General features: G+C 36.4%; 1 protein-coding gene across 1 annotated transcript; it reads right to left on the bottom strand.

Annotated features, from left to right (window-relative positions):
- Positions 1-1,330: 1,330 nt before the first annotated feature.
- Positions 1,331-13,338, bottom strand: LOC129891543 (probable cyclic nucleotide-gated ion channel 5). Its single transcript, XM_055966938.1, has 8 exons — positions 13,163-13,338; positions 9,749-9,835; positions 7,716-8,301; positions 7,177-7,389; positions 6,220-6,524; positions 3,393-3,504; positions 2,612-2,848; positions 1,331-2,212 (listed from the first exon to the last, which is right to left on the bottom strand). The coding sequence occupies exons 2-8, from the start codon at positions 9,805-9,807 to the stop codon at positions 1,517-1,519; spliced, it is 2,208 nt and encodes a 735-aa protein (XP_055822913.1). The 5' UTR covers positions 9,808-9,835; positions 13,163-13,338; the 3' UTR covers positions 1,331-1,516.
- Between the last annotated feature and the right edge of the window lie 516 nt (positions 13,339-13,854).

Here is a 13,854-nt window from a genome sequence, read left to right as displayed (position 1 = left end):
GTCGTAGATCATGCCGAGACTACATGTCTGATACCCTGGGTACTTACGTAGGGTCCCATATAGGTTTCGTAAAAAAATTGACTGGAAGCTAGTTCACCAAAATATTCATTGTCTAACACACACGAAAAATAAGAAAATCGCATAATTCCGCTTGTGCGGCCCCTAAATGATATGAATACGTCGTTGATAGTGACGAGGCTACATGTGCTGATTCCCTAGGTAGTTACGGAGTGTCCCATATAGGTTTCAAAAAAAATTCAACCGAAAGCTAGTTCACCAAAATATTTATAGGTTAACACACATGAAAAATGAGAAATGCCTAATTCCGCTTGCGCGGCCCCTAAATGATATGAATGTGCCGTATATCGTGTCAAGGCTACATATTTTTATCCCCCGGGTACTTACGGAGGATAACATATAAGTTTTGGAAAAAAATGATCGTTATTACGAATGGTGTGGATCATGGTGAGGCTATACATACTATTTCCCTAGGTTATTACGAATGTTTCTGTAAAAAAAATTTTTAAAAAAGTGCCAAAAAACTATATCACCAAAAAAACAATTGACTAAGAAATAGGAAAAACTAAAAAAATCTTCTAATTCTTGTTAAGTGGCTTCTAAATGCTAAAAAATGGCGTGGATCATGATGAGGCTATACGTACTATTCCTCCAGTTCATTACGGAGGAACCTGTAAAGGTTTTGGAAAAAGAGTGTCTGAAAATCATATCACCGAAAAATTCATTGACTAGACCCTTCAATATAGTCTCAACTGATAACTACACACTCCAACTCGTTTTCACTTTTATCCAATAACTAAAGACCCCCAATTCATCTCCATTCTGCCTCTGGACACTTGATGCTAACGTTACACATAAATATTGGAGTTGTTTGGATTATCATGTTGTAAGTTGGAGTATTCAACCGACACAGTGAAGATGAGTTAAGGTGTCTGATGTGCACTCTCAAAATTAAAGTTTTTACTTGTCAGCTGAACTAAGTTTGAGTGTTTGTTTATGTATCATGTCAATAAGGCAACATTGCCAAATATGGTATGGCAAATAGGCAATTGAGTAGGAGTCGACAAAACAAAGATACCAAAACAATGTTGTATCAAATTGCTCGTCTTGTAGTTGGATTTTCAAGTTTTTGAAATGCTCTTAACTCGATTTGAGCATCTAAATTTGAGTGATCGCGGATCTCTTGCATTCTATTTCCTATGGCCCCTAGGGTCGTGAAGAGGCCAATGCACACAGAACAGATCTAACAGGGGAAAATGATAACTACACACAATTTTTTCTTTTTCTCTGCTATGGTTAAGAGGGTCAATAATTCATATCAACATCATATAAATTTTCATAAATAGCTATAATTCAATAAAGATTTGAATTAGAGGATCATACTAACCATATTTAATTGCACAATATTCTTGCAGTAACACTCTAAATCATAAAATTATACATTGAAGGCTCTTTGCAAACTCACCAAAATCAAAATGAGCATATATGCAAAACAAAATCAATCTGCATCTGCACTAAAATCTGGCTCTGGAGGTTTCTGTAGCTTCACCAGCTCCCTAGCACTCTTGAGATTACGATTCCTATGAACGCCTCGGAGGGCATTTGCTGCAAATTTCGATGCCAAGAACGTAGCACGGATACTGTAAGTAGTGCCACTAGAATTGCCACTGCCTGCAGCCAATGCCTCGGCTTCTTCTTCTTCCTTCCGTTGGAGTTCCATAAGTTTTCTCTTGGTGTACCGTCTCCACGCTGCTTGGATAAAGCAAGCACCCCAAGTCCTCCATTGCTGCGAGTAGAAACGGAATGTGTGCTGAACCTGCCTACTGTGAAGACGTCTGAACTGACTGGCAACGAATTTCAACTCGTCTGCTGTAAGAGCGAAAGCCTCCACTTCTGTCAGAGCTTTCACTGTACGCGTGGAAGATGGGAGGTTAGAGCCAGATTTTGGATCCAGTGCCCAAGTTAGAAGTTCCTCTCCACAAAAGTCGCTATCTTTCAACAAACTGCGGTTGAAGAAACCACTTCTCCCACCATCAGTTGTCACACTCTCAAGGCGGCCTCGTATGATGAAGAGCATCTCATCCACTGGATCTCCTTCTCGAACAATGTGTGTGTTCTCGATATATAAACATGGTTTCAGACGCTCGCAAATAGCATCAAGTAACCTTTCATCCATATTCTCAAATAGAGGAACCTGAAATCAATGAAAAATATATTATTAGTAAAACGCAACCAAATAGAATCTGACTCCAACAACAGTTAGCGACAAGAATCCTGTTGTGGAGTGAACATTCTCAACTAGTTCCCATCATCTCATTAGTATTTAGTTGTGAAAAAAAAACTATGTTTTGATAACCGTGGTGTCCCAGCTTACGCGCATCTCGACTAATTCTACGGAATACCTGCTACCTCCCATCAGCAACAGCTACCAAATAACACTCCCCACCAAGGCTTAGACAAATGGGAAGAAATCACCTAATGTTTTATCTCCGTTGAGATTTCAAAATCATACTTCAATCTCCGCTCAAAGACAAGGGGATAAAATGTGTGTAAATGTAACAGAAGCACGAAAATATATAAGTTGGTTGGTTACCCTCTTCACTAAAGCCAGACAAAGATGACGCTTGATATCCCTCCTAAGATCCTTGGGTAAGCTCTGGACTATATTCTCTTCATCCACTCCACGAGTTTCCTGCCACTTATACTGATCATAGCGCCTAACCCGTTCTCGGAGATCTTGTGGGAGTAACCGATGATGCATCCACTGTTCTGAGTCACGCCTTTTAACTCTCATCTCTTCGAGTCGAATAGTAAGAGATTGTAGATACGTCTGTGACAGCAAAACACCAAAATCTGAGCGCAAATTTCTCAGAGATATAAATGTCATTACCAAAAACACTGCACTGCAAAGAACGTGAATGCCATAATACAGATATCTTGCAAATAGTAACCTTAGATTCTACAGCTCACTTTTTAGCTTTTCATGCAATTCAGCATTTGATAAACAAAAGGAGTCGTATTATTCAAGTTTCATGATAACACTTAATGACCTGAACTGGAACCCCCCCCCCCCCTCCCACACACACACACGTGCGCACACAGTAAATCAAACTTAATTATTTCTCTACATTTATGTGATGAGGCAACAAACCTGCAAATACATAATCAGCACTTTCGAGCCTACTCTTAACGTTAAGCTTCAATGTTCCTTCATCCTTCTAATAACTATTAACTACACATTTTTCATGATGGTAGCACCGTCAAATTGACGATAACTACTGCATTAACTTTTTTTGATGAAGGACTTACACATAAACTTGTACAAGCAAATGACACTGACAGTAAGGAACCTACATTTCTCAGTCGATCATTACCTGCATGTTACCAATCAATAATGCAAAGAGAATGAGCCCAAGTATAGCCAATCCTATAGAGAAAATAGACTCCCCGGGATATGTGCTAGTTTGAAGTCCCTGTCCGAGGGTACTGCATGGGCAGAAAAGAACAAAAAGGAAGAAAAAAAAGAAAGAAGAGATGATCATTAATACAAGTTCAGTGGGAATCAACTGTCAATCAAATAATACAGAATTTTACAGATCATGCAGCGTAGATATATATCAAAAGAATCTCCTCAATTCCATTGGTAAGGCATACTACATTTTACAAGCATTTGTGCAGTAGATTATGCAATTTCAGCAGGAGTGCTATCAAGCAAATACAATGCATTTTACCGGTGCATAAAAAGGATCATCGGTTTCTAACTTTGGTAAATTTTCTGTTGTAAAATCCAACTTTTGAGCATACTACTTAACAATGTGTACCTGTGACAAATCGAAGTGGTCATGGTTCGTCTATATTGTAGTTCTTGTAGTATGATCCTAGAATAGAAAAATTAACTAGTACTTCCTCTGTCCATGTTTCTTTGTCCATATTTGACTTGACACCTTCCCCCCATAAGAAGCAATAAATAAAATGATAACTTTACCAGATCACCCCTAATTATTATAAGTCCTCTAATGTTGGGAAATGAGCTGGAAATAATTACAACAACATACCCAGTGAAATCCCACTAAGTGGGGTCCGGGGAGGGTAGAATGTACGCAGACCTTACCACTACCTCGAGGAGGTAGAGAGGTTGTTTCCGACAGACCCTTAGCTCAAATGCTTCAAAACCAAGTAAAAAAGAAGGAATAACAATGAAGAAAGCATGGCAGTTAGTAAGTAAAGCATGTAAAGTCTACAAGAAAGAAACAATAACAACCACAAAATAATATGATAATAGAAACATGATACACAACTTAACCCGCTAAGCCTCCACTAACCTTCACCCCTACTAACCTTCTACTCTAATACGCGTCCTCCACTCATTCCTATTTAGGGTTATGTCCTCGGTAATATGGAGAGAGTTGGAAATAATTAAAGTATTAATAATAAAAGATAAAATGGTAAATATCAAACTGGACAAGTGAAATTGGACATACCTCCACAAGTTATTTTTGTTGAGGAAATGTCAATGCGATAGGGAAATATCTAACAAAGTAAAAAGCAACTTCTATCGCACAATTGTTCAACGCTATATTATATGGGAGTAAATAACAAATCTCTAATACCCAATCTACCCACAAATGAGTGTCACAGAAATGAAGTGCTAAGAGAAAGGTGGCATACTGAAGTGTGTATAACATAATCCATCCTTTAACCAATGTGAAGTGTACGTCCTTAATATGGTGGAACTAAAAACTCATTAAATATAAGGGTGGCATAAATTAAAACGGAGGGAATTAGTGTGTCCTCTATTATCCTTGAAAGCAAGCCAACTATCATAAATTGAAATCCAATGAAATGACACACCAAGCATTTTTAAGTTTCATGTGGTGTCATGAATATATGTTTTCAAGCCTTGCAGTCCACTGACATCCATGTACTTTTCTTTTTCTTCTCCCTGACTCTAAGGGTTGATAACTAGACCTAATTTTTCTCCATTGGTCACTTTCAAGATATTCCTCAAAAGTTTTCAAAAGATTGCAGTGCACAACACTTGTTACTATTTTAAAAAAAAGGAGAAACGGATTGCAGTCCAGAGCAACATCTAAGTTCTCCACGTAACTTTCTTTTCATTCTCCCTGCTCCCTTGGGCTCAATAAGTAGACTTACTGTTTGTAATACTTGATCAGCAACCTCAGACATATTCCCATGATAAACTCTTTAAAGAACTGAGTCTTCAGTCTTCACGAGAGAAATCCTTCGAGTTTTCTTGAAGAAATTCATGGCTTTGTATTGATATTAAAGTAGCAGTGCACATTATGCTACAAAAGTACAGAAAAACCAAGTTCTTTGATTTAATTCTAGTTCTGCTTCACGCAATTCTCTTCTCCCATTTTATAACTAATGGCAGATAGTTGCACTTCCTAATACAATATACTTTTTTGTCGAGGTTTCTCTATTCTGATACCATTTTAGAATGCGAAAAAGCTTCAACCCCCTAAACCCCACCTGACACCCCCAACTCAGGGAGCTGACAGAGCCTGGATGCCTAGGGTGAAGTGATACAGGTTTTCTGAAGGTCATTTGAGCATTTTTATTTCAGATTGTTAAGAAAATAAACCTTAGGCCTTAACTCGACCCAAAAACTAGCTTACTAGGTGAAGATTTCCCAAGACCATATGAGGAGACAATATCTCATTATCTTAACCAATGTTAAACATTCTAAACAACCCCCTCCCCTGCCCCTACACACCAAGAGCTGGACATCTAGATTCTAGAATTCGCATAGTATAACATAGGAGACCAACATTTGACAAATCAATAATAATAGGGATGGGTCTGAAGGCCATATTAAAAAAATAAAACTTGTACCTAACACAATCCCGAAAGTTTGCTCCTGAGTTGAGAATTTCGGAAGACCATATAGGGAGACAACAACTCCTCTTTTGAAAAAAATTGGTAATATGAGGAGACAACAACTCATTTAATCAACCAATATGAGACATTCTAACACAGATGATAAACATTAAAGCCAGTAAGTCCAAAAAATGCAATGTTGGTCAGGGGGCATGAATCAAACTTCATATACCAGCCATTCTCACTAGTGAGTTTATACTTCAAATTAAAGATAGAACTATTAACCAAGGAAATGAATAACTGAAACAACATAGCAATCAAGACAACTACAATATCAGTTGAGCGTTAAAGTAAACTCACCTCAAGTTCTGCAGCCCCCACCACAGACAATAACAATATTTAGCCACGAATTTCATGGAATAAATGATGCCAGATGATAAAGCCTGATCAAAAATCCCAAAATCAAATGGTGAGTTGTCACTATTTGCAGGGCAAGCATCATTTAAGACTGAGTCACTTATGCTGCTCCAACTATTATAACCCGTCATGTACTGATTCCCACAGTACAAGAAATCAGTGTTGCATGTTGCATTGTGTTTACAAGCTTGCTGCCAGCATGTATCATAGCGTTCCACAGCTAGCAAGTACCAAAAAGACCCAACTATCTGCAAAGAATACATACAAAAGGGAAGTGAAAAACATGCCTAATGAAGCAGAAAGAAGATCATGATCATACATTTGGACCTAAAAGTCTAGCCTTTGTTATCTTTCTAGAGTAATAAAATAAGATGTGAGAGTCAACAGAGATGAAAAGATAAAATGGACGATATTCACATGATCCATGCAATTGACAAATGTGCATTCATTAGACTCATAAATCTAAAGAAGCTATTAGGACATGACTCTAAACACATTCTAAACTTTCAACTTAGAATAATCATACCTATGCACGCTGTGCAAGAAAATTTCCGTAAGTGAACCATCCCAAATTTCAACTCAGGAAACAAAGCAGATAATATATATTACAAGTGAACCATTGTATCACTGTCACCAACAATTGAACTGGAAACACAGGACTCTGCCTTTTTTTCCAATCTTTTACGATAAGAAAATGAAAGAACTCTAGGCCTTTTAACCCTCCCTCCCCAAATCTATACTTAGCTAGCCCCACTTCCCCTGCATAGACAAGAGGAAAAGAAAAAGAAGTGACATAAAAACCAACAAACAGATAAAAGACTCAAAAATATCATAGAGAGTAAAACAGATTGCTTGTGAGCCATGATATCCATCATTTCAACAATTTGATGACTAGCTTACATGACTAGCAAGCATGTACAATAGCAAATAGGACGCAGCACCAGCCCACGCGGTTTCAGCAAAGACACCAGTAGTTCTTTTCAATTCCGAAGTTAAGGGTATAACTCTAACAAATCTGGGGATGTACTGAAGCAAGATGATGTAAAGCAAAGCTTGCTTTGTAGTGAAGACATCAGAACCTGTTGAGCTCTGCAGGAATCTCCACACCACAATCTGCATAGATGCATAAAAAGAAAAGTGAGTTAGAATACACAAATTCACCTATTGATAAGCAGTATTGTTGTCTCAGTCAAAAAAAAGTGTTCAAGCAGAAGACTAAACCCACATAAAACATTCTATGACTGCCCTAACATATGCAGAATCAGGAAAAACATAAGATCAGCAAGAGCCTTTAAAAGAGGGTTTATGATGTTAAGAAGGAAAACCATGGTTCAGTATCTTTTTTCAATCTGTGACAATCAGAGGCATGGTAGATTACTAAAGCAAATAAAATTTCCATATGGAGAAATGTCAAAGAAATATAAAATATTTCTCTTCACCTGCGGCAAGGGAAGCACAGCAAAAAAATCAATGATAAAATAGAATCGCAAGTATCTTTTAGCAATCTGTGCAGGATCTATCACAAGTTCACCCCGTCCAAAAACTCGAGATGATGGTGCAATATAAGCCGTGCGAAACTGAAGAGCCATGTGAATAAGATAGAAAGCATCAATCACTGTACGTAGGGTAGTGGCTGTGACAGCTAGCTTCCTATCAATCTGAAGGCAATTTGTCTTGTTATCAAAAACTGGAAGGTAGAAAAACAGTGGATCCACAGACACGGCTAGAATACATGATACAACAAACAGTTTGTTCCATAACAGAAGGAATTTATCTTGAGGGTCAAAAATCTTCTTCTCTGAAACTTTCAGATCTTCAGGAAATACAGCCCGAGAGACACCAAATCCCAGTGATCGACCAATTGATTTAAGTCCTTCGGATCCTTTTTTCACTCCTTTCTTAAAAGACCTTGACGGACTGCTAGTCGCATGGTTTGAACGTTTTAAACCCTCAATGTTGAAGCCACATGTATTTGTTGTTAGTGATGCGGAAGGAGAGGATAGTCTGGAATCCAAGTCATCCAACCTAAATCAAAATGCGAAGAAGCAATATTAGATGCCAAAAAGAAGCTAAGATAATCAGGGAAGAACAATCAACAGTGATAAAACTATAATAATTACATTGTTAATGTTAAGTCTCCTCGTTCATTAGAATTAAATTGCTATAAGGCAAAAATCCTTCAAGGGTAAAATATAATAGTAAAAGCCTACAATAACCATGTAAGCCAATAAAGGTCCTATGTAAACCAAACGATATATGTCCCACCGCTTTTTCAACAGCTAGCACATGAAAACCCATCCATTCCCTCGGTAGTTCAGCTGTTGTTTCAAGTCACACAACCATTAAGCATCGGCATAACCAATTCATCCAATCACCTTTGATCTTTTGAAGCATTCATACCAAATTAATGTGAGATATTGTATTTAATAAGGAATAATCTCTTTATCCAACAAAATAAGATGAAACAAGAAAAATAATTTTTTTTAGTAACGTAGTGTCCGGTTCAGCTTGCAAGTACCTCGACTAATTCCACAAGATACCTTATACCTCTCACCAGCAATATGTACCAGGTTAATTTTCCCACCAAAGCTTAGACAGATACGAAGAAAATAACAGAGTATTTTTGTCTCCGCTAGGATTCGAAGATGAGCGGAGACGAAGATGAGACCTCATGGTTCTCCTCCCACTTTATTGACCACTAGGCCATATCTTTGGGTGCATAAACTAACTCATTTCAATAGTATAAAACCTAACTAATATCCGAGAGTAGGTAAAAGTTACAAGTGAAAGACAAGATACTTAGCTTGTGTTTGGACATGCGATATGAAGTCATGATTTCAAATGGCGTTTGGACATGCAATTTGATATCTTGATTTGAAATCTCAAATTCTCCAAAAAACATGATTTGAGATTCCAAATCATGATTTCAAATTTTTTAAAATGTAAAACTTGATCCATAAGTTTATATTTTGAACAAAAAAAAAGACCCATCACTTTAAATTTTGCAAAAAAACACTCATGCTCGGTGTGAAGAGATTGTTTGTACCATGTGAGAGGATTATAAAAGAATAACTAGTTACTAATATTGTTGATTAGTAGATCTTTATAATGTATTTGGAAGTTTGTAATCACAAATATTTTATTTATAAAGGAACATGGAGATATGCGATTTACAAATCCGGTGCCTTAGGATATTCCGGTATCTTGTTTATAAACTATGGTTTGCCCATTTGGTAAGATTATATCATAATTGGGGAAATTTTGATAGTTTTCACAACTTGTGGGGTTTTCATGCTTATGAGGAAAAAAATACAACTTAAAAAATCCAAATTGCACGTCCAAACAAAACATTAACTTCATATCAATCTGATTTCATATCGTATGTCCAATGGGCCCTTAGACTCAAAAGATGCAAAAATCAAGTGAAAAGAAAAGCAAATTAATAACCTTAAAGGAGAATAAATTCTAGTACCTTACAAACTTCTCTCGCTGCCCCCCAAGATATTGGGACTTGGAACCACAGTCGAACATCTTGTACTGTCAAACACATATACAGTCACTGCAGCGGACCATAACATTTCAAGTTAATCATAGAGTAGAGAATAAGCTACAGAGGGGAGTAGAAATTTGAAAATGTCTGAGAGCAATGTCTCTTGGCATTTGTTTATTTACTATACATTTTAGCCTTCTTCGTGGTGATTTCTAATACCGTTGATTAGGGGACTCTAATCACATTGATAATGTGACGCTAACCCTGATTCTGTGAATAATGGAATATGACTTTCTAATTCTAGTCCCGCTGTAGAGTAACAATAAATGCATAACTAGAATCGTTGGATAAGTATTCAAAACCTTGTGATCATCCACCACTTTATGCCACAAAAAGTCCAAAACATGAAAACAACTGCTGCCAGGGTGCCTTGCATCTTATATTTTATTCAATTTCAACTAAACCAAGAAGATGAAAATACAGAAATTTGTTTCCCACATGGAAATTTTGAAAAGAGAACAAAACAAGTTAATTTAAGGACCGGGGCTGCGCATAGCGGGAGCTTAGTGCACCGGGGTTGCCCCTTTTTCTATTTTCTTTTGCCGAAAAAATAATGAGAACAACCAAACTAAGACAAGTTTAGAATAATGAAGAAGGTAATTTGAACAAATTTTTTTCCAACATGAACTATTTACTTAACAATTCCATCTAACAAATATGTACTTCTCTTTTAGTTTGTCCTTGTTTTTTCGGGGAAAGGATGGATAGATGATGGGATATGGATTAGCCATCATGGATATGAAAACTGCCAACTAGATTCGAAGTTCTTTGAAGACTCTAGAAGATCAATGAAAGAAGCATGGAAGGTCTACAACATAGAAAAGTGGAGATATAAGCAAGAGGTGGCTACATTTTAAATAGCTAATTGGCTAGGCAAAGCAATTTCCTTGTTTTCCTTGTTTTTAGCTCAAGGGTATTATTGTAACTAGCTTAGGTTATTTTTATCAATTATTATGAATAGTAGAGACTAGCGTTTGGTTCATTAGTTAGTTTTTGGATGAACATTTGATGTTTAGGCTCCTTTTGCGAGTTCTGGGGAAGACCCTTTGTCTCTCAAATTGAACCCTCTTGAGTACTTGGATAAGCATTCCTTTCTAAGAGTTCAATTTTCCTTCTCCCTTGTATTACAATTGTTTGATTGAATGCTTAATCTTTGCTTTCACTTATTTGACTAAATCCTTTCTAGCTTCTATATCTCTTAATTTCTATCGCTCTTCCTATTTTCTATCTAGCGTTGATTGTTGATGTAATATCTTGAGTCTCATATCACATCAATAGAGGGGATGGCAAGATGCAATCTTGTTATTAAACCCCTCTTATCTGCAAGACAAAGTTCCGGAGACTCTCCCAGTGATTAAAGAATCACTCGGAATGTCTTACCTTGTATGTTAAGATGGTTGATGCAGATAAAAGGACTTGGTTATATCCATATGAAAAATTCTTTAGAAAGTCGCGCGTTAAAACATCTTAGCCCCACTTTCACAGAAGTTGCCATAATGACTAGAATTTCTGCAGTCAAGGAAATAGTCTTGGCTCCAATTCTGTTAACCACTTAACCTGAGTTCTAAATGGTCAATAACAGCACCAAGCCAAGAGGTCAAGTTTTCCAGATATACGTTTATAACCATTTGAACCGATGTGGTAATTAAATTAATGAAATGGACCGATGGTATTATTCTCCTTCGTCACTCAAAATTGAGTGAGCCGTTGTTTTTGTCTGTCCTTTTCCTCTTCGGCTCTTGATCCACTGTCACAATAGGGTAATTATATTTCTCTGGTATAGCTTTCTTACGAAACCATTTCATCTCACAATACGTAAAAATCTCAGAGCTTAATCTACTGAAGCTGAAGTAAAAGTCTCAAATGAAGCATTATTTGTACCTTAAACTTTTTGGCTCACCGTGACCTCAGACCCACTAAGTTACTACTTCACAGTGCGGTAAAGCTGCTAGAAGTTAGACTCTTGGAAATTTAACTAACGTAGATATCGTGAAAAGTGAACAAACTTCAAGCGAAAGAAAAAGAAGGTCTGCATTCTGGAAATATCAATAGCAACTTCAAGATGCAAAATCTCCAGATACTAACTAAAATCCCTTGATTCGAACTTCGATTTCCTACAATTTGGTACTACAGCAGTAAGCTAATCATCCCCCACCACCCCCACACACACACTCTCTTCTCCTACCCCCTACCCTATTAAATTACTTTTTATAGAAATGATCCACATTTGGACAAATTCCAAATCTCAATATTCCAGATGAAGTCCATATTTCTACAACCCCATCATTCTAGCAACAATATGAAAATCCTTCTCATCTCTACACTAAATGACACATCCCCTTTGGATGTAACGCATCAAGATTGTATTTTTAGTCAAACCCTTTAAGATCTAATCCATCAAGATTGGATTATTTTAGCTGCATTGACCACTTTCAGATGCAAAATTTGCATGTAAACAGATAAATTAGTCCAAGAAACGAATAGATTGTAGCATAATGAACAAAATAGTAAAGAAAGGGGCTCCAATATGAAACCACAGTTGATAATTAAAATATATTGAAAGGGGTCCCCAAAACTTTTTGGTTCACCTTGACCTAAGATCCACTAAGTTACTACTTCACAGTGCGGTAAAATTGCTAGAAGTTAGACTCTTGGAAATTAAACAAACTTAGCTGTCGCGAAAAGTGTACAAACTTCAAGCAAAAGAAAAAGGTCTGCATTCTGGAAATATCAATAGCAACTTCAAGATGCAAAATCTCCAGATACTAACTCAAATACCCACTAACTAAAATCCCTTAACTCAAAATTCAATTTCCTACAATTTGGTACCACACCAGTAAGCCTGATCATTTCCCCCACCCACCTCCACCTCCACCCCCACCCCCACACACACCCCTTCTCCTCTACCCTCTTTAATTATTTTTGGTAAAAATGATCCAAATTTGGACAAATTCTAAATCTCAATATCATTATACAACAAATTATAAAATTTCAGAATAATCTCAGCATATTCATCATGTTGACTGATTCCAGGTGAAAGTCCATATTTCTACAGCCCCATCATCCTAGAATCAAGAAAACAAAATAATTTCCATCTCTACACCTAAATGACACAATCCCCTTTGGATGTAACGCATCAAGATTGAATTTTTTTAGTCAAACCCTTTAAGATTTAATTCATAAAGATTGAATTTTTAAGCTTGATTGACCACTTTCAGATCAAATTAGTCCAAGAAACAAACAGATTGTAGCATAATGAATAAAAGTAGTACCAATATGAAACCACAGTCGATAATTAAAATAATATGAGTATAGATCAGAGAAAAAAGGACTTACAGTGGGAAGTCTTGAGAAATTAATTCTTGAAAATAGACATGACGAACAAGAAGAAGCAAAATAGTGGATTGTCTTTGTGGGGTGGTGGGGTTAAGAATGGAAGAAAGATGAAGTCAAAATAGACATATCTAAAGAATGTAAGAAAAAGCTCAAAAAGTGAGGAACTGAAAACATAGTAATTTACAAACTAGAGAAAAGATAGTAAAATGACAGCTCCACCCCACCCCACGCAAAGCACCAACCCCCCCTCCCTCCAACCTCTATTATGTTTTCATTTTTCCTTTATTTTTGTAAGTGGGGTGTTTGAGTTGGCTGATTATAACATTCTTCTTTGTCGGAATATTTTTTGATTTGTCATAGTAAATATTGTTAGAAAATAATATACAAGTTTCAAAAAAAAGTATGACTTTTATAACAAAATGTTATTATAGAAGATTGTTATTATAAATAGGTGTGTATGTAATTGATAAGTATTATACATGTTGGTAAGTACTTTTAAGTGTTGAAATTAATTTTATAAATAAATAGTTATAAATAAAAGTGTTGAAATTAATAATAACCAACATACTTAGAGTTATAAAAGTAATTTTGTAAGGAGAAAAATGAAGTACATATATGGAAAAGACAAGAAGTTAGAAATTTATTTTGGAAAAAGGTAATTTGTGGATAAAAAAATATATAAATTACTAATT

The sequence above is a fragment of the Solanum dulcamara genome, chromosome 6, assembly GCF_947179165.1.
Source record: "Solanum dulcamara chromosome 6, daSolDulc1.2, whole genome shotgun sequence".
In the NCBI taxonomy this organism is placed as follows: domain Eukaryota; kingdom Viridiplantae; phylum Streptophyta; class Magnoliopsida; order Solanales; family Solanaceae; genus Solanum; species Solanum dulcamara.
Note: the sequence above shows the minus strand (reverse complement) of the source record. Positions and strands in the feature narration are given on the sequence as shown.

Excerpts from the sequence above, each read along its gene's own strand:
- LOC129891543 (XM_055966938.1), bottom strand. The coding sequence starts at position 9,807 with ATGTTCGACTGTGGTTCCAAGTCCCAATATCTTGGGGGGCAGCGAGAG. Across the intron at positions 7,390-7,715 it reads CTGTGCTTCCCTTGCCGCAG|ATTGTGGTGTGGAGATTCCT; the intron begins GTGAAGAGAAAT and ends GCATCTATGCAG. Across the intron at positions 3,505-6,219 it reads TGGGGGCTGCAGAACTTGAG|TACCCTCGGACAGGGACTTC; the intron begins GTGAGTTTACTT and ends CTGCCCATGCAG.